Here is a 21,099-nt window from a genome sequence, read left to right as displayed (position 1 = left end):
ATTTCATAGTACTTATCATTCCTGTTCTGCATCAATCAAATAACAAAGAAGCTAGCTTCGGCAAGCCGATGTTTCTATACGCTTGCAGGTCGTTCCCGTGGGAGCAGTATACATATGTACACAACTCGGGTTTTAGAAAACTAAAAACTAATTACAGACTTTTAAGATAATGTTTTATTTCAATTTACTACAGTATATGTTTCCCGAAAACGAAATATAACGGTCTATGTATTATTTTGACATAAATTATCCGATCGTTCCTAGTGCAGTTTATTCAAAATTCTGAAATATATATAGAGCTATATTCCCAAAAGTAGAAATTAACATGTCAAACAACACCAAAGTTATAATTATACCCTTTACTCGTAGAGTAAAAGGGTGTACTAGATTCGTCGGAAAGTATGTAACAGGCAGAAGGATGGGTTTCCGACCCCATACAGTATATATATTCTTGATCAGGATCACTAGCCGAGTCGATCTAGCCATGTCCGTCTGTCCGGATGAACGCTGAGATCTCGGAAACTATGAGAGCTAGGCTATTGAGATTTGGCGTGCAGATTCCTGAGCTTCTCACGCAGCGCAATTTGTTTCAGTAGAGTGCCACGCCCACTCTTACGCCCACAAACCGCCCAAAACTGTGGCTCCTACAGTTTTGATGCTAGAATAAAAATTTTAACTGAATAGCATTAATACTGAGAGACTAGTTGGTTTGCTTAGACGCCAACTTTTTTTTATTTTCAAAAAAGGATTGTGTAAAATAATTTGATAGGTGTCGCCGAACACACTTGGCACATCCACCAAAGGGTTTAAAATTCGTTTTTTTGGCATTTCTCAGCAATCTGGTTGCTATGATCCACTAATTATAAGATCAGTTGTTTTACGAATAACAACTCTAAAAGAGTTTTTCGTTAAGAGACGAATATTTCGATTCAACTTGATTCGGTTCAGTTTTTGGGATATTTATTGGGTGGGTACCTATACTATTATGCGATATATGTAGATAGACCATCTTACCAGAAATCAATAACCATTCGATAAATTAAAAACACTAAGCATTCGAATTCACAAGAATAAGTATATACATATATTTAAATAGACATTCATTTAACATAACGTAACGCATGGATGGAATATACAACTGGGAAACTCAGCCACAGCCCCATCCATTATTGGGGTACTGAGGATAGGAGAAACATGAACCACAACGGTGAGACACAATCCCCGGCGAGACCTTGGTTATACAATTTAGTGGTGATGCTTTTAAATAGGTACGAAGTGTGCATGCCCGCGCGTATTGTCGACTGTCTCAATGGTATCCTGACTATCCTAGCTTAGCCTAAGGAGATGGGATTAAACAATGGGGGAAGGGGAGTCTAGTCCACCTCCAGTTTCCTAAAACTGCCCACCACTCCGGCATCGAGGTCGCCAATGTCGTTTCCAGCGAAATTAGCCGCATCCTTGGTGATCTCGATCTGCATGTCGTCCAGAGCGAGGATTGCCGCCCGGCGCTGGAGCAACTTCTGCTTGAACTCGGCGATCATGTCGGCAATGGGAACGGTGCCTCCATACTCCTTCGGCAGGATAGCGGGATCAATCTTCGTCTTCAAGATGTCAACATTTTTGTGGACCTATTAAAAGAAGAAATAAAGTAAGTATGCGAAGACAGCAATGAAAAACCAAAGAATTTTTAATTTCTCTTAACTATTAAAATAATTTATTCATGTCATTTATATACTATTATAAAATACTAAAATACCTAAAAATGCACTGGTAAATTTACCAATTACTTAGAAATTCACAAAAAGATTCTAATTCAGTCAAAGTAGGCTGTGTGATTTGATTCATCACTTTGTTCAAGTCATTCCCATCTAGTCATTGTAGGCTGCGTATTTTGTTTCATCACTTTGTTCAATCGAAAGCGAGCAAACAAGTCGACAGAACCGAATAAAAATCAAAAAATCTTCCAAAAAATAAATCTATAATATTTATAAAAATGCAGAAAGTTTCACTACTCGGTATTCCATACTTAAAAACAGTTTTCCGCCTTGACAAGAGGATGCCCTTGAAGCGCATGATGGTGAAGTATGCTAAAAACTATGGACTTCGCCTGAGCAAGTTGGTGTTTTACAATTCTAAAGGAATGAAGTTGGAGACATACGATACGGCCCAATTATTAGGACCGGAAAACTTGAAGTTTATATTTGTAAAAATAAAGGTAAGAGCTGCAGAGGGTTGACTAACCAAGAACTCTCGCTTAATCTAAGTATTGTTTCTTTTTTTTGTGCAGGTTATGAACCGAGACCTCAAGATCTAAAGGAGACATAACTAAACTCTAATAAAAAAAACTCCGAATAGAAAACAATTTTAATCACTTGTTTGGATCTGCTATTATAGGATGTTACAGTTTGGGATAAGGCTTTTAAAGTTTGGGATACGTACATCAATGCAAATTCCAAACGGTTTTTGGTTGCTTAAAGGTTTTGAAAATTTGGTAATAGTCTAGAACAAGTGCCTTTCCCCCAAAAATCGCAAAAAATATCCTCGATGGACTGCGATTTCATAGTACTTATCATTCCTGTTCTGCATCTATAAATTAACAAAGAAGCTAACTTCGGCAAGCTGATGTTTCTATACGCTTGCAGGTCGTTCCCGTGAGAGCAGTATACATATGTACACAACTCTGGTTTTAGAAAACTAAAAACTAATTACAGACTTTTAAGATAATGTTTTATTTATTTAAATATAACGGTCAAAAGTAGAAATTAATATGTCAAACAACACCGAAGTTATAATTTTTTTTACTTTTTTTAAATAATATTTTTATACCCGTTACGCGTAGAGTAAAAGGGCATACTATATTCTTCGGAAAGTATGTAACAGGTAGATGGAAGCGTTTCCGACCGCATAAAGTACATATACAGGGGTGGTCAAAAGTATTTTCACAAAACAAAAGTTAAGTATACTCATAATTTGAACATACTTCTTGTTAACTTTGGCATCAATGGAAAGGTAATTTAAATGCCGTTTTAATGATACAATACATTTCTTAGCCTATTCAGTATTTATTGAAAAGGACGAATTTGTGTGAAAGTCTACTTTTTGAACTTTTTTCTCGACTTGAAAACTTAAATTTTTTGATGCAAAAAGTTTCTTCAAACAAAAATAATAGTAACTGCAAAAAGAAATTTTCAAAAATCGTTTTGCTAATATTTTTTATGATTTTTTGAAAATGCTTAGAAACATGCATTTGAGCCATATTTTTCTCTTTTTCATACAAATTTTTTCCGACATTGTCACCTTCAAAAAATCATAAAAAATATAAGCAAAATGATTTTTGAAAAATTTTTTTTTTTTTATTTTCAATAAATCGAAAAATTTTTTATAGCTTTATCTTAAAGAACAACTCCTTGAGAACATTTTCCCAAATTTTTATAGAGATTCGAGCAGCAGAAAAAAAGTTACAGCGCTCCTAACCGCGCGCCTCGTCGCGCGCATAAACTGAACTTGAAACTTTAAACGCGAATATCTCGAAATGGTGCTTCTTGAAAAATGACTTTGCGGTTATATGGATTGGCGGAAAACTACTGAACCGATTTACTTCAAATTTTTTTTTAAATGTTCGTAATGAAATTTTCTGTGCTTGAACGATCGACTTTTCACGCCGAAATGAATTTTTTAGTAAAATTTCTAGCGACCAAAAAGTTCATTTTTAGCATAAAACGTTCCCGTATGCACAAAAAAAAAATCTTAAAAACGATCGTTCAAGCTCAAGGAATTACACTAAACTAATGAAATTTGTTTACTTTTATGGTTTCAATTGACCTGTTCGACCTGGGAAAGTATCACCGCAAGGCTCTTCAAAAAAAAGGCCTCTAAGGGAAACAGCCACCCCTTAAAAACTATGTAATATTTTTCCACGAAATTTTGCACAAACATTGTTAATAAAGTGTACTATCAAAAAATTAAAACATTCGTGTATTGAAATAATTGCTACATACCTAAAAAAAATCCAAGCTTTCCTCTTTTTTTTCGACAAAGAAGGTATATAACCCCTTAAGAAATGTATTGTATCGTTCAAACGGCATTTAAATAACCTTTCCATTGATGCCAAAGTTAACAAGATGTAAGTTCGAATTACGAGTATACTTAACTTTTGTTTTGTGAAAATACTTTTGACCACCCTTGTATATAGCCGAGTCGATCTAGCGTCTGTCCGTCTGTCTGTCCGTTCGGATGAACGCTGAGATCTCGGAAACTACAAAAGTTAGAAAGTTGGGATTTGGTATGTAGATTCCAGAGCTTCTTGCGCAGCGCAAGTTTATTTTAGCAGGGTGCCACGCCCAGTTTTTATGCTAGAAAAAAATGTATAAATGAAATGTATTATTCTCGTCAATACCTATCGATTGACCCCAAAAAAGTTTGCCACGTCCACTTTAACGCCCACAAACCGACCAAATCTGTGGCGGCCACAATTTTCATGCTAAAAAACTTTTAACTGTAATGTATTTCTCTCGTCAATACCTATCGGTTGACCCAAAAATAGTTTGCCACGCCCACTCTAACGCCCATAACGCTTAAATCTGTCTGCCGCCCAAATATCCTATGTTGAGATAGCGGGTAGGTGGCGCATTAGCTTGCCAGCTTGCATACCTCCATATCCCTTTGGTCCCTTAAGCTGAGTGAGGGGTATCTGATAGTCGAGGTACTCGACTATAGCGTTCTTCCTTATTTTTCATTATTCCTGTGGGAGCTATAGGATGTAGTTGTCCGATCCGGCTCGTTCCGACTTATATTCTACCTGCAATAGAAATAAGACTTTTAGAAAGGTTTCATCCCGATAGCTTTAGTACTGAGACACTAGTTTGCGTAGAAATAAACAGACGGACAAGGCCAGATCGACTCGTCTAGTGATGCTGATCAAGAATATGTATACTTTTGGGGTCGGAAAGATCTCCTTCACTGCGTTGCAAACTTCTGACTGAAATAATTATATCCTCTGCAAGGTCATGTTTTCATTCTGCCCGCTTCAGCAAAATACCTAAGCATTACGCGTGCAAAGGCTTATTCTATTGCCGGGTGCCGAATGAGAACATTTTTTAAAGTTGAGTTATTAAGTCAAGTCTAATTCTTAAGTCTTATTCGTTCCGAAGCTTTGTTCACTTTCAAAAGTTTTGTAAAAAGTATGCTGTGACTTCACCGTTTTCCTATTTGGCTACGCTGTGAACTTTTCATGCTCAGATTAACTAAAGCACCCGTACAGAATAGAACAATTATATTTTTTGGTTTTAGGTGAACCATTTTCAGAAAGTTGGTGTAATTTTTTTACATACATTTTTGTAGTTAAATATATTTTTGTTTCCAAAATTTGTCATTGTCGCGTCCCAATAGATCCTGTGAAAGCCAGTGATGCGAAAGAATGTATATAGACGAAGAAGCCCTCTTTGTTGAGCCAACGGAAGGCGGCTTCTTCGTCAATATAGATTCTTCCGAATCATTGGCGTTAGCAGAATCCATTGGCACGTGTTGATGACAACATTTGGAACCGAAAATATATCCAGTACAAAAGTGTATGCCATAAAAAAGTTACACAAATTTTCTGAAAAGTTGTTCACCTTAAAACCAAAAAATATAGTTATTTTATATTTATATATGTATATATATAATAAGTATCGAGGGATCCCTCTTTCGCTGACTCATAGAAGTCGGACAGGGACTATCCAAGGAGCGACACCTCTCTTAGTCTTCGAAGGACAGTTCGGTCGAGTCCCCATTGAGTAAGAAGACCTCTTCCACTGGCTTAACGAAAACGGCAGCGACCATCCAAGGAGAGACCTTTGCTGCTCGCTGTGCTGCTCGGCGAACATCATTCGCAATTTTAAAGAACCTCTATTGAAAAAGCCCTCTTCCGCTGGCTCAGAAGTCTGGAAGCGACCATCCAAGGAGTGACCTTTGCTGCTCGGCGAACATCATTCGAAATTTATAGAACCTCTATTGAAAAAGCCCTCTTCCGCTGGCTCAGAAGTCTGAAAGCGATTATCCAAGGCGAGACTCTTCTCCTTGCTGCTCTGAGGACTTCGTTCGCAGATCTGAAGAATCTCAATTGAAGAAGCAGCGCGTTTCCACAGGCTCTACGAAGTCGGTCACCAACTTGTCAAGGAGTGACTGTTCCCCTTCCTACTTGGCGGAAATTGCCTACGAGCCACTTCCCTGCAGTGTGATGATCTCCGGAACAAACGAAGAAACTTTGAACAAAGCAAATTGATGTAATACATGCCTGAGCTAAATATATGTATATTACAAAACTAAATTATATTGAAACAAGAGAACACTATAGTCTGTCAGATACCCATTACTTAATTAAAGATAGCGCAAGAGAGATGGTAGCAGTAGCAAGCGACTTGGTCATGACATTAAATATGTGCACTATGGAGGGTCGATTTAAGTGCCTAAAAATCGTATGTAAATCACAAAATCGACACTTAATCTTAAAAGGATTGTAAGCAATGTTGACAAACTAACGGTCTAAAGTGGCGTTTGGCCCTCCCCACTAAAATTATCATAGTAGCCCAAACATTTCTACTCCAAATTTAAAACAATTGTAATATAAATGTGATGTCTACTTCGATATTTCCACATTCCTTTGGGGGTTTAAATGCCATTTTAGACCATAATACATTGCTGTTACAACTTTTATTCTAGCAATAAAAATCCAGGCGATCTAAGAGTAACAGATATAAAAGTGCTTAATATTGTAATAAGTATTTGTTTAAGCTATATCCAGCATTCCCGAATACAGCCTGTAGGATTACCACGAACCCTTTACATTGCTCAACAAAAATAATCTTTTTTTTAAATTGTGGGGCGAATTTGGTTTGGCGATTGTTTGGTTTGCTTGGACTCCAACTTTTTTTATTTTCAAATAATGATTGTGTAAAATAATTTGATAGGTGTCGCCGAACACACTTGGCACATCCACCAAAAGGTTTAAAAATTCGTGTCTTGGCATTTCTCAGCAATCTGGTTGCTATGATCCATTAATTATGACATCAGTTGGTTTACGAATAACAACTCTAAAAGAGTTTTTTCCTTAAAGTACGAATATTTCGATTCAACTTGATACGGGTCAGTTTTTGGGATATTTATTGGTTGGGGTTGTTTAGAAATCCTTGATCCGCCACGGATCTTAAAATATTAAATACTTACCTATATATATATATATATATATATATATATATGCGATATAGATAGACCAACTTACCAGAAATCAATAACCATTCGATAAATTAAAAACACTATGCATTCGAATTCACAAGAATAAGTATATACATATATTTAAATAGACATTGATTTAACATAACGTAACGCATGGATGGAATATACAACTGGGAAACTCAGCCACAGCCCCATCCATTATTGGGGTACTGAGGATAGGAGAAACATGAACCACAACAGTGAGACACAATCCCCGGCGAGACCTTGGTTATACAATTTAGTGGTGATGCTTTTAAATAGGTACGAAGTGTGCATGCCCGCGCGTATTGTCGACTGTCTCAATGGTATCCTGACTATCCTAGCTTAGCCTAAGGAGATGGGATTAAACAAAGGGGGGAGGGGAATCTAGTCCACCTCCAGTTTCCTAAAACTGCCCACCACTCCGGCATCGAGGTCGCCAATGTCGTTTCCAGCGAAATTAGCCGCATCCTTGGTGATCTCGATCTGCATGTCGTCCAGAGCGAGGATTGCCGCCCGGCGCTGGAGCAACTTCTGCTTGAACTCGGCGATCATGTCGGCAATGGGAACGGTGCCTCCATACTCCTTCGGCAGGATAGCGGGATCAATCTTCGTCTTCAAGATGTCAACATTTTTGTGGACCTATTAAAAGAAGAAATAAAGTAAGTATACGAAGACAACAATGAAAAACCAAAGAATTTTTAATTTCCCTTAACTATTAAAATAATTTATTCATGTCATTTATAAACTATTATAAAATACTAAAATACCTAAAAATGCACTGGTAAATTAACCAAATACTTAGAAATTCACAAAAAGATTCTTATTCAGTCAAAGTAGGCTGTGTGATTTGTTTCATCACTTTATTCAAGTCATTCCCATCTAGTCATTGTAGGCTGTGTGATTTGATCCATCACTTCATTCAATCGAAAGCGAGCAAACGAGTCGACAGAACCGAATAAAAATCAAAAAATCTTCCAAAAAATAAATCTATAATATTTATAAAAATGCAGAAAGTTTCACTACTCGGTATTCCATATTTAAAAACAGTTTACCGCCTTGACAAGAGGATGCCCTTGAAGCGCATGATGGTGAAGTATGCTAAAAACTATGGACTTCGCCTGAGCAAGTTGGTGTTTTACAATTCTAAAGGAATGAAGTTGGAGACATACGATACGGCCCAATTATTAGGACCGGAAAACTTGAAGTTTATATTTGTAAAAATAAATGTAAGAGCTGCAGAGGGCTGACTAACCAAGAACACTCGTTTAATCTAAGTATTGTTTCTTTTTTTTGTACAGGTTATGAACCGAGGCCTCAAGATCTAAAGGGGACATAACTAAACTCTAATAAAAAACCCCGAATAGAAAACAATTTTAAACACTTGTTTTGCTCTGCTTTTATAGGCTATTAAAGTTTGGAATGAGGGGCCTGTCACAGAAATTCTAACGTACATTAATGCAAATTCCAACCGGCCTTTCGAAGCTTTAAGGTTTTGAAAATTTTCCTTCGAATTGGTAACATCCATACTTTTCAACGAATACAATATAGCCTTTTACCCACCGGTTAATCGTAAAGTAAACTCACTATAATTCGCTTCTTGAGCTTGTCGCTCAGCATGGACACGCCCAGCTCGATGATCCTATTGGCGTAGTGGGGAATGTTGACGAAGTGCGTCTCCTTGTGCCGCATGGGCGTCGAGTTCTGGATGCACTTGACGATGCTGCGCAGGTCGGTCAAGGACCACAGGCTGACGAAGCCCATGTTCATGCCACTCTCATCGTTGATGTACACGTAACCGGCCACCTGGGAGTCCTCGTCGTCCAGGAGGGCCTCGCAGATCAGACTGTGCACCCGCGCCATTTGCACCGAAGTAAACTGAAAGGCAATTTAAATTAATTTTAAATTTAAATTTTATATGTTCTATATTCTATAGTCCAACCCCTCGATTATAAAATACCAGTTACTCTCTTTTCAAAATAAGTACGAAGATATCGATATTTACATATACTTTTTTCCTCTGCTCTTAATTTTTACATTTTACACAACATTTTTATTCCAGCTAGTCGGGCACAGACATTAATTGATCTTAACGTTTTAATAATTCGAATTGAAACATTTTGACTTGCCGATAGGTATTGAAAAATAAAATAAATTACTTAATTTTCTAAACAAAATCTTTGATGCTTTAATGTGGAGTGGCACTCGGCTCAAACAAACTTAAAATCGCGCAGGGATCCCTAGAACCTGCCTGCCTAACTGTAATTTTCGCAGGGGTCTACGAATAACTGGTATAAAATTATATAATACTTACCTTGTAGGGATCAAACTTGGCGGCCACGGACAGGATGACCTGGCGACCGGTGGAGTCCCGCTGGGGCAGCGGCACCAGGTAGCCGTTCTCGAAGATCTCGTTGATGGCCGGGTCGGTGATGTCCAGCTGCTTGAACCAGTGCGGGAAGAGCTGCCGGATGGTCAGGTAGCGCTCGAGCATTTCGCAGGCGGACGGAACGGAGAACTTCTTGGTCCGCAGGAAGCGCAGCAGGAAGACGGCGTCCGTGCGGCACTTCCGGATGTGCGGATGCTTCTCGATCCACTCCCGGAACTGGGCCAGAGCCTGCCGCCGGATGTTCTCGTCCTCGTGCAGCTCCTCCTTGGCCACCTGCTTCATCGCCGAGCTGAGTCCGCAGACATATGGGTAGTCGTAGTCCGTCGCCGCCGGTCCGCTCAGCTTCGGTTGTTGCAGCACCTCCGTTTCGAGCACTGAAAGGCGGAAAATACGTGTTAATTGCTATGTTCTATTACACAATTCACCTCTTAATTAAGTACTATGTTGCACAATTTGAACGGTCAAAATCAACAGGGCAGAACCCATGAAATCACGGATTAAGTGTTAAATTCAAGAAATGAAAACCTTAATCGCTAACTGTCCAATTAACACTTTCACTTTTAGTGAGCTAGAGCTGCCAAGTTTTTATTCGATTTCCCTAAAATGTTTACGATCTACCTACTGAATTTCCCTTTTAATTACTCGCTAAAGACAAGGTCTTACCTTATTTAATCATAAAGGTCACGTACTTTTGTAGTGCATACCTAAAATGATTTTTAATGTTCGATCTTATAGTAAAACATGGAAAAGTTCGCCAGCTAATGCCAAATATGAGGAAATGGCACATTTTTAGCAGACCATGATACCCTAAACTGATAACAAAATCTAAAAACAATTTGTAAATACTATTTCTGTTCGTAAAAATAAATATATTAATATTTTCCTATGCTATTTCTTGTGAAATAACAATTATTATGTAAATCATTTTTTGTTTAAAAATGAAATACCTGCTGATTTAAACTAAGGCTAGTCAAAAAATCCATTTAAATTTTGTTACATTCCTAGCAAACTTCTTTACAATCGATATTTTCTAAGACAAATTATCAAATTAAATGATTTTTAAATGAGTTACTCATAAAAATTGTATTCAGACAAATATGAATAAAACAAAAACCTCGTGTAAAATATTTCTTGTTCAAGAAAAGAAATACCTGCTGATTTTAATCATCGATTTAAACTTGAACTTAATGAACGACGATAATCTACATGGAGTCTCAAATATCTCAAGTTAGGATCCCTTGCACCTATTTAACCATTTATAAACCAGCTTAAATATTTCTCCCACTCGAAACCAAACGCATTCCGAGTTGATACGATGTCAATTAGCCACATCGAAACGCATTTTCTACCAGCTTATGGCTGTAAGCGAAATATTGGGCTAAAATGGCCAGTGGCCTGCCCGCTGACCACTGTCCGCTGCCCGATTTCTTCACGGCTGACACCACCGACTCTAATTGGCCGGTTGCCCTTGGTCAGTGGCGATTGTGCAATCCGAAATGTTAAAATTCATCGAACTCTCAAGGGTCAGCGCAGTTTACTGGACCAGCTCAACGGCCGATACAGAGATATAATACATATATGCTCAAAAGTCTATGCATACCAATTAATCCCACTTGACTTTTGACTGCACAATGTCAGGGGACCGGACCGAAGATTGGGGAGCTGGAATTGGATTATGTTGGCTCCGGAGATCACCAGAGTGCATTGGCTTGCGTGGGTTATGGTTTTGAATGTGATATTTCGTGTTCGAAGAAGCTGCCCACTGCGATTTGAATTCGGTTAGCTAATCCCAACGAGATGCTGCCATTTCCGCTATTTTTCGCCTTTTTTCCACACATACGTAGTCTTACACAGGTCCGTTGACCGTGACCCAAAATCAGCCGGCTGACTGCTTTGCATACGAATCGAATGTTTGGCGTTGGTCTTGGCTTTGTCGTTTCAGTTTCAGCGCCCATTTAAATTTCTAGTCGTAAAAACCCAGACGAAGGTCGGGAGAAAGATGAGTTACCGCCCTGTAATTGCGGATCGCCAGCTGGCTAAGTGGGGTCCAACTATGTGTTTTTGGTCAACAAACTGTTTATGACCAGTTTGTTCACTTTCATGGCCTTCACACAGTTTCCAACGCAATCGATCGACGACTGTGGTCGCTGATCGCTGATTGCTGATGTAAAAAAATTGACGTGTGGAATTGCCCTGCTTTGAATACGACCAACTTAAGTATGTGGTATAGCAGGGAATGCATGGCCCGAAAGTCGGGCTTTGGTAACTCGATCATTTATGCGATGGCATGCCGTGCTGAAGATGTCCCCTGTCCACTGTCCACTATCCACTGAGACATGCGATTTGTAATTTCGTTATCGTCTCTTCCGTCTTCTTCTTTTCCGCTCCGCCAATTAGCCCGTTGGTTACATCATATCACAGCATAAAAGCTGCCAAACCGAAGTACGTCCGTCTTACCGATCCCGCACCAAAATCGCCGACTTTTGGTAAGATAGTGAAAAGTAAAGAGTGCAAGCCCGAGAAATGCTCAAAACTGGTTTTCCCATCCCACCGCTCGACCCAATCCACTCCCATTACACGGAGAAAAAGGGTTGTAAGATCGATATCAGGGGGTAAGAACTGCTTTATCGGAACTAGCACCATTCCTTATAGAAATAGCTTATAGCTAATATACAAGCAATGTGTAAATACTTTTTAAATAAAGAAATATTAAAAGATATTAGATGGATCCTTGGTCCACCAACTTGATTTCCTATCACTACCTCAAAGTATTTCACAGGTTTCCGAACCAAGTTAATTATTTAGTATTAGTTGTATTACTAATGTATTATTTCCTAAATATCAAACAGTTCTTATTAAATAATATAAGTAACATGTTGTATCATTAATAAGATTACTTTATATTGACGTAACTCTTAATGATATCCCCAAAATGACTTGGGGTTTCTTAATACCTCTCAGTATTCACAGACAAGAGTTACGATACTTGCATAACCAAAAGTCAAGAGCAAGGTTTCTGCTTTAGTGATCCCCAATTTTTTCCAGTGCACTTGCTCAATCCCACCCCATGACCGTGCACATTGGCAATATTGGCTCGCTTTGGCTCAGTTTCGAATTTCGAATAGGCGAGCTGCGAATTTACGACCTGCCGATTTGCATCTGCCTTTCCGGATTATCATGCAGATTGCATTTTGCCACAATTACGACAAAGGCTCGCTAATGTTCCCCGGATGAGTAGCGCTTTATATTCATGTGTCAGAATCAAATGGCGCTGTAATCAGCGGAATTCATTAGCCAGGCCCACCACGTCCGCTGCCAAGGCTATTTCGTTGGCTTAGTCGTTGGTCAAGGCAGGGCCTTAAAACTCCATTAGTTGCACTAGAAACAGGTAACTTCGGACGGGATTTACGACTCTTATTGTGGCACCCAGAATTACAGTCGAGGTCGTGGCTATTGGTCAAAGGAAATCGTCACGTCGATGGCTGCGTCCCTGGCAGTTGCACAATACCCACTTGCCATGAATATTTATATGCGAACCGCACAAATTGCATTGTGTATGTACGTTTTCCAACCACTTGGCTTTTACGGTGTTGGCCAACTTCGGCTTCGGCCGAGAAGACCTTGCAGGCCTCTTGTGGCGCGGCAATTAAGCCAGCAAACAGAATTACAAAACTCTCGAAGCTCAAAACCATTGGCCGTAAAATAATTGACTGCCGCTAAACACTTGCAGTGGGTCAATAAAGCGCAATTAAAAGGCTGTACAAAAACTATGATTTTTACTGGGTTACACCCACGCACCTACTTTTCTGGCAGTAACTAAGATAAATACCTTACAGAGAAAAAAATCCTAGAGTTTAAGATTGATATTTTTAAAGATTAAAATTGCATTCAGAAAAAAGCTCAGTATGCATAGAGTTCAAGATATATTCGAGTTTAAATTTTAAATTTAGAAGTTATATCGAATTTGGGAAGTCTCATTAGAAGACCACATTTTATTTAAGGAAGTTAAAGGCTAATCCTTTTTATACCTTTTAAAAAATTTCTAAGGTTTGACTTAATTTTTAATTATTCTTTTATGATAATCAATAATCTTCAGGTCTTGAAAAAATATCCTTTTTTTATCAATTGCTTTTTGTAATTAAAAAAATATATCTGATAGGATAGGATAGGATTGCGCAAAACTCAAACATAAAATTAAAATATTTCGCTGGGTAATCAAAGTCTGGCCTGGTAATCCCAGGTAAACAGTGGCAATCTACAAATGTCGCTGCGCATGCGCAACAGCTGCAAAGAGCTGTACTTGGGTGAAAGCGAAAGTTTTTCTCCGCCACAAGCTTTTCTCGGGCCTTTACATAATACACGAAGCCGTCCTTTTTTCAAAACCCATCGCCATCCCCGCTAATTTGAGATGTTATGGGGCTATTCTGAGCTCAACTCACTTTTGATTTACGCACTGGCACTGCGGATTTCACAAGTTGTTAATCTTATATAACAATATTAAACGCGTTGCAGGGGGATCCGTCTCAACTACTCCGGGCTCTAATTGATCGCCGGAATATCCGTGTGAGTTCCGCAGAAACTGGCGACGATGTGAACGTGGGCACGCTTTGAGCGAAACTGCCAATTTTTGGACTGAAAATTTATTTAAACCTCGCTCTTGGCCGAGGCGATTTCACTCAGTCGGTCGGCTGGAGGTTGAGTGGGATTATTCGAGTGGAGAGGCGGCTCAGTGGAGCAACCCGAGCCGAACTTGGGGATAGCCATCCGCATGGAAAGTGATTTCGAAGGGCGGCCGTCTTCATCATGATGTTCTTGGCCTGGGTCAAGGTGGCGCATGCCAGAGATCCTCCTCTAAGTGCCTCGGGGATGCGATCCCTTCCTCGCTTCCTAGCCACCGTTTAAGGGGGATCAGGGGCTAAACGACCCCCATTTCGTTGAGCGCGTGCTCATACTTTTATCTCTGGGCATCTGCAAGCGTTTTGGGGTGACGTCAACCCAGGCATAGGTGCTACTTACAAAGGTTGCCAGCAGCGATTAACCCAAATGTACTGAGCAATCCAAAAATAATTAGCCATCCCATCCAGGCGTAATAGGTACATCAACTAATAGCCGTAATACTTTCATGCTTCATTTCTGCGGTTGGCGCATCTAATGGCTTCCGCATGATATTTTTGGTAAGTATCCGAATTCTAGATCCATTGATAAAACACAAAAGTTCCATTAAACACAACTTGGGGATACTAAGTACAATTATTTCATGATTATATGTACTCGAATGCCAACGACAATATATATTAGGATTATAATAAGCATTTCCTACCAAGAAAGCGTTTTTATATTAAGATCATATCTAACCCAAAATCACAAATGAAGTATATTTTAAAATATAAACCTTTGTTCCATTCCTTGTCTATAAAAATGAATAGTTTAAGTTATTTTTAGTCTGAAAATGGGTTTGGCTAGGGATAGGGCACCTCAACTGTATACACAGCTTCTATAAATCAATGTCTAAACTACACAGCTATTTAAATGAATGAAATATGCTGGTAATGCCGTATTTTCCAGACGTAACTATAATTTTAATTACTCTGAGTACACTCTCCTTTGTTGATCTTTCAGCTGGCTTTGCTTATATTACCATTAGTCGTAAAAGCGTAATATTTTCATTCGGTCTTATTCAAACATTTCCACCTTTCAGCTTGAATGTCAAACGTGCCGAGCCAAAGATTGATGCTCCCATTTGCCACCTTTTTTTGGATATTCCGTACTTTCTAGGGAGGTGAACGGATCATTGGCAACAAGACAGATTTAGATTTGATGGAGCAACTAGGCACATTGACCTTGTCTGTGGGGGATTAGTATGTACGTACATTCGTACATTCAAATTATTGTCACAGATTTACATTTGTCTAACAAATTTATTATACATTTTTATATTTTGAAACAATTCAGCAACTCTGCATTTAAAACTCAATTGCAAACGGATAGTACTTGTGGTTTAGGCCCTTGATTAAATTCAATGGCACAACGCGTTCGCCAGTGTGATACCCATCGAGAACGCTCATTTCCTCGGCGGTCAGTTCAAAATCGAAGATATCGAAGTTTTCGGCAATTCGGTTAGTATTCGAGGACTTGGGAATGGGGATAACACCCAGACCAACCTGAGGAATAAACGAAAATTAGTTGCTATCATTGAGATAGGTAAATTTCGTAATTACCAAATAGCGCAAGACGATCTGCGGGGCAGTTTTGCCGTATTTCTTGGCAATAACGGCCACCTCCGGGGAGTAGATGAAGTCCGGCTTCTGGAGGTCGGGCTTGGGCTTTCCCAAAGGCGTATAGCCCGTCAAGGTGACATCGTTCTTCTTGCAGTAGGCCGTCAAAGCCTTTTGGTTGAGGGCAGGAGAGCACTCCACCTGGTTAGTGACGGGCTTGATCTCGCAGTTGGCCAAGACTCGACCCAGCTGTTCGCTGTTGAAGTTCGATACTCCGATACTGCGGACCAGCCCCAGTTTCACCAGCTTTTCCATGGCCTTGTAGGTATCCAGGTAGTCAACATCGCTCAGTTGGAGCACGTCGTCCTCATTCTTGGGCATGAGGGTGTTCTCGTCCACATATTTGTAGCCCACTGGCATGTGCATCAGATACAGGTCGATGTAGTCCAACCCAAAGTTGCTCAGCTGCTTGCGACAAATGCCCTCGACGAGTTCAGGATCGTGGAAAACGTTCCAAAGCTGAAAGAAAATATTATTTTTATTAATATAACTATGAAGGCTTCTTTTCTCTAACTTACCTTGGTGACTAGGAAAATGTCCTCCCGCTTGACGACTCCCTCTGCAATTTTATCGCGGATCGCCTTGCCCACTTCAGCTTCGTTTTGGTAGAAATAGGCAGTATCTATATGGCGATAGCCCACATCTATCGCGTGCTTCACAGCAGCCTCGCCTTCGTTGTCCTTGGACTGCAAATATACAAATTGAAATTCAACATTAACATCCTTTTTCTCAACAGAGGCAGAAATGTGTTTTGTAATGCGTATTTGCATATCTATATATCGTTATTTTCGACCACACCGCGTTCACTTCACTCCGGACGTTGTGCAAGTTTCAGAAAGCCGGGAAATGACTAATCAAAATAACATCCCCAATTATATAAATGATCAACGTCGCAAGGCTCGTGAAAGATTCGAGAGACTATAGTCCGGAAATATAGTACTTAAATTATAGTATAATCAGGTAAGCACTTTACAAGTGAATTGTCACAAGTACTAGGTATTCGTAAACTCAGGCAACATGGAGCTTTATTTATTTACTAATCTCAAAACCAGTGACCTCTAGTTCTTATCCCAAAATATAAATCTATGTATATATATTGTGTTGTTTAACGTAACATAAATCATAACTAAAACTTACCAATAAACTGAAATTTACTTAAGGTAGTAAAAACTCAAAATAAGATAATTAGAGCACTATAAGATTCTGAGCTAGAGATTTTACCTTAAGTACGATGTGGTATTATTTCAACCCTAAACTATATATGATATTCCATTTTTAATAAGGATAGAACTGATGACTTTTCGCTTTCTCGAACTTCCAAATTCGCCGGCCCAGATTAAAGGTCCCCAATTGAAGCAACTCCTCCGGCATTAAGTGAAAATCGAAGATATCCAGATTCTCGATAAGATGGGCGTACTGGGCAGCTTTAGGAATGGGCACCGTGCCAATGTCGATCTGTGAAGCGTTTATCAGCTATTAAATATGTTCCTAACGATGTTATTGGTGGTGTTTTCATACCAAGTATCTTAGGATGACTTGAGCGGTTGTCTTGCCATACTTTTCTGCCAAGGCCAGTAGTTTGGGATCATTGTAGTATTTCGGTAGGGGATTGCAGGTCTTGGGACGACCGAGTGGCGAATAGGCGACTACGGTGATATTGTGAAGTTTACAGAGCTCAATCAACGGGATTTGCACCAATTCCGGATGGCATTCGATTTGAAGGGCCACAGGTTTGATTTGACAATTCTCTAACAACCTCTGCAGCTGAATGGCATTAAAGTTGGACAATCCCAAACTGCGCACAAGTCCCAGGTCCACCAGTTGCTCCATACTCTTGTAAGTGTCCAAATAGTCAACATCGCTGGGAAATCCAAAGATCAGTTTCTGCCGGGGAATACTTCTTTCCAAAACTCACTTTGTCCTTAGTTCACCATCAACATGGGGCATCAGATCATCATCTGATACATAGGGCACGCCCACAGGCGAGTGCATCAGATATAAATCTATATAGTCCACACCCAGAAGCTTTAATTGCAGTTCGCAGGCGTATTTCACCCTCTTGGGCTCGTGATATATGTCCCACAGCTATGGGATATCAATTCCGATCTGTTTATATATTCCGGAACCTGCTTACATACATTCCTACCTTTGTGACTAGGAACACCTGTTCTCGCTTTATTTTCCCGTCGCCCATAAATTGGCCCAGAACCTTGCCTATAATACTTTCGTTCCTATAGAGATAGGCGGTGTCTATATGCCGATAACCCAGTTCTAGAGCATGACGCACTGCAGCCTCACACCGAGATTTTTTTAGCTACAGATAACATAATTACTTTTTTCAATTTCACAATTGTGCTTTATTGGAAGGTAGAATGTTCTATGAACATATCTCCGAAATGATTGACTAGCTTCACTGATAAAATGATAAACTTACATTGTAGGTTCCCAGACCCAAAACCGGCATTTCATAGCCATTGTTAAGTTTTACAGTCGGAGCAAGCTTCATTTTTAACGTTTAAATAAAGAATAAATTAGTAAAGTCGATCGCAAAAAATCGCCGGTAAGTCTGAGTGTGACCAAACAGTGTTAGAATAAAAAACGACAAAACTGTTTTAAAATAAATAATTTAAAAATAAATAAAAAATAACTACATACACACAATAATAGAACAAATACTTTGTAAAAACTAATTCAAAAGTGAATAACAAAATAGAATATTCAAAATAAATAACGGCACTGTGGCTATGCACTTTCACCCTTTGCAACACTGGTTAGAATTTAGTACCTATAACAGCTGTTAAAAAATGTATTTTTTTTCATGATAAATCTAAACAAAATATATTTTTAAATAGATAGAAATATAAAATCTTGCGAGAAATAAGAAATCCATTTTTGGATCTCCCTAATTTAACAAAACAAAACTGCCAGGATACGCGCACAAAAAACACCCAAGTTTTCACAAAGAAAGAGTAAGTAAAGAAATCAATTTTATTGTAAAACCTGATTATAATCCAAGGATATAGACAGTCATGAGCCATTTGGGCCTAACGGATGTGCACCAATCCCAGGATGCCACCCCAGACTTGGAATCCTTTACTGGCTTTGGTAACTCCGCTGCAGAGGCGTTTATCCAGAGTCTCGCAGGAATGGTGAATCAGGGGGATGTGGAAACCATGATAAGGGCTCAAAAGCAAATGTAAGCTATATGGTTAATCACAGAGACTATCTGAATCATATCAAATACCTATCTTACTTAGGCTGCAACGCTTCGAAAAAACCAATGAGATGCTCCTAAACTGCAATGCACTTTCTCAGAGTCGCCTGAAAAGCGCCAGCGAGGATTTCAAAAGACATGTGAAATGCCTAAATGACATGAAGAAGGATCTGGACTATATATTCCGAAAGATACGGGTCATCAAGCAGAAGCTGCAGTTGCAGTTTCCCGCCATATATGCCGAAGTGCAGCCGCAAAGGAGCAGTTTGGCGGAGGAAGCCGAGGATGACACGGAAGCCCAGGCCAAAAAGGCCACAGAAGCACCAGCTCCATCGGCAGGAAAACCTGTCCAACCCACTGCAGCCACCAAAAAAAGTGCTGCCACCATTGAGTATGTGCAAATGGAGGAGGCCGTGGACAATGGCACCGTGGAGATCGAAAACGAGCTGATCAAACGCGTCTGCTCCGTGGAAACGGCCAATCCTAATGACTCCTCCGACTGCACATCCGAGGATACAGGTTGAACAACTCTACCCTTATTAGTTAGCTTTAGTTTAACAGTGTATTTATAATGTATAATAACTTATTGGTTTAAATATAATCCGCTACATCCAAGGATTAGTTCGGTTTATCTGTATGGTATATTTATAATAATTTACGAGTTGGTTAAAATATAATCTGGTACTTGTACTGCTTGGGTACCTTTGAGATTATAACGCGCCCATCGTAGCTGAGAGAGGCAAAGATCCAGGGATCCACATTGCTCCACTCGGCGCAGTACACAGAGTCCTCGTGCTGATCGAAAGTCTGCAGCAGACCATCTGGCAGGAGTTTGTGCCTCTCCTCGGTTTCTGCCCCACTGAAGTTGGAGTCATCTAGTCCCGCCTGAGCCTGAGTTTCCGAACTCACAGACCCCGCACAAGTAAGCAGCACTTTGCAGTCACTAGAGCTGGAGAGCAGCAGTTGGTCATGGAATGTGTTGAAGCGCACGGACCACACCCAATGGGAGTGATCGGAGCGCTCGAAGACCGGAGCCTTTGGCATTCGGCAATCCCAGATCCTCAGGTAGCCATCATCCCCACCCGTGACCAGGTGGCACTGCTTGTTGGGATTGCAATCCAGGTCCCGCACCATCTGCCCGTGGGCATCGCTGATGCTCCATGCACAGTGCTGCGTATCACGCACATCGTAGGCACTCAGATTGCCATCTTGAAGGGTGAGGAACTGGTGACCCTGATGATGGTGCGACCACTTGCCGGTTGTGAAATGTAGCGTGTGCTTGGCAGATCCGCTGGAGGATCCACTGGTGGGCACCTCGGCCACCACGCGGGTGGAGGCTTCCGCCCTCTGCATCACCGCCACCTTGTTGTCCACCACGCAGGCAAGGATCTGCTCCTGACTAGGATGAAATTCGATGGTTTTCACACGTTCTCCAAGGGATTCGGTGTCCAGGACCTCGACCTGCTCCCAGGGCAGGTACTCCGACTTAAGATGCTCTGGATCCGGGTTTAGATCCTCGGGAAGTGTTAATAAGGCCGACTGAGTGAGCACCTGTGCTCCCTTTTGGACATTGTAGACGGAGGCCAACAAGCGGGGATTATGGGGGCAGCTATTCAGTTTCCACACTTCACCCAAGGCATGCTCGAAGACCTGGTTATAGAAAGATATTTATTAGATCCTTTGGGAGTTACAGACTCTCACCTTTGATTGAACTGTTCCCTGTTCCTCTTCGTACTGAATCAAATGCACTTGGTTCGTGGGTTTCAAGGAGTTAGTGGCTATAAAGAAGCACACATCGTTGCTTTCTCCATATTGGGGTGTCAAGGCCCTCGCCTGGAGTTCTAGACCATAGATCAAGCTGTTTTCTTCCATTTCAATTGGAGTAAAAAAAGTTCCAATGTTTTGATTTTGGGCTGAAATAGGTACACGACATACGTACACAAGAATGTGTACCTAAAGGTGTTGTAAAGCATCCAAACTCCAGGTGGCAA

At 40.2% G+C, this 21,099-nt stretch overlaps 4 protein-coding genes across 7 annotated transcripts; 1 reads left to right on the top strand and 3 right to left on the bottom strand.

The window, feature by feature from the left end:
• Nucleotides 1-7,299: 7,299 nt before the first annotated feature.
• Nucleotides 7,300-14,225, bottom strand: LOC119554892 (clavesin-1). The gene is made up of 4 exons (XM_037865994.1): nt 14,059-14,225; nt 9,545-9,993; nt 8,818-9,108; nt 7,300-7,872 (listed from the first exon to the last, which is right to left on the bottom strand). Coding segments are annotated over exons 1-4 (996 nt in total). The 5' UTR covers nt 14,060-14,225; the 3' UTR covers nt 7,300-7,617.
• A 1,292-nt stretch (nt 14,226-15,517) lies between these two features.
• LOC119553798 (1,5-anhydro-D-fructose reductase) lies at nt 15,518-18,474 on the bottom strand. 2 transcript variants are annotated; one of them, XM_037864410.1, is made up of 5 exons: nt 18,329-18,474; nt 18,041-18,208; nt 17,810-17,979; nt 17,413-17,755; nt 16,837-17,349 (listed from the first exon to the last, which is right to left on the bottom strand). In XM_037864410.1, exons 1-5 carry the CDS (start codon nt 18,398-18,400, stop codon nt 17,170-17,172), a joined length of 933 nt encoding a protein of 310 aa, XP_037720338.1. In that variant the 5' UTR covers nt 18,401-18,474; the 3' UTR covers nt 16,837-17,169. The 2 variants fall into 2 exon arrangements, with proteins under 2 accessions (XP_037720337.1, XP_037720338.1); XM_037864409.1 differs by lacking the exons at nt 16,837-17,349; nt 17,413-17,755; nt 17,810-17,979; nt 18,041-18,208 and adding exons at nt 15,518-15,780; nt 15,838-16,353; nt 16,413-16,580.
• On the top strand, nt 16,631-19,726 carry LOC119553799 (kxDL motif-containing protein CG10681). Of its 3 annotated transcripts, XM_037864412.1 has the most exons (4): nt 16,631-16,854; nt 18,747-18,863; nt 18,918-19,090; nt 19,152-19,726. In XM_037864412.1, exons 3-4 carry the CDS (start codon nt 18,924-18,926, stop codon nt 19,630-19,632), a joined length of 648 nt encoding a protein of 215 aa, XP_037720340.1. In that variant the 5' UTR covers nt 16,631-16,854; nt 18,747-18,863; nt 18,918-18,923; the 3' UTR covers nt 19,633-19,726. The 3 variants fall into 3 exon arrangements, with proteins under 3 accessions (XP_037720340.1, XP_037720342.1, XP_037720339.1); XM_037864414.1 differs by lacking the exon at nt 16,631-16,854 and having other exon boundaries at nt 18,684-18,863; nt 18,922-19,090; XM_037864411.1 differs by lacking the exon at nt 16,631-16,854 and having other exon boundaries at nt 18,684-18,863.
• LOC119553796 (EARP-interacting protein homolog) lies at nt 19,648-21,054 on the bottom strand. The gene is made up of 2 exons (XM_037864408.1): nt 20,810-21,054; nt 19,648-20,758 (listed from the first exon to the last, which is right to left on the bottom strand). Exons 1-2 carry the CDS (start codon nt 20,978-20,980, stop codon nt 19,775-19,777), a joined length of 1,155 nt encoding a protein of 384 aa, XP_037720336.1. The 5' UTR covers nt 20,981-21,054; the 3' UTR covers nt 19,648-19,774.
• Between the last annotated feature and the right edge of the window lie 45 nt (nt 21,055-21,099).

Source organism: Drosophila subpulchrella, chromosome 3L (assembly GCF_014743375.2).
Source record: "Drosophila subpulchrella strain 33 F10 #4 breed RU33 chromosome 3L, RU_Dsub_v1.1 Primary Assembly, whole genome shotgun sequence".
Lineage (NCBI taxonomy): Eukaryota > Metazoa > Arthropoda > Insecta > Diptera > Drosophilidae > Drosophila > Drosophila subpulchrella.
The sequence above is the reverse complement of the archived record's forward strand: the minus strand, read 5'-3'. Positions and strand labels throughout refer to the sequence as shown.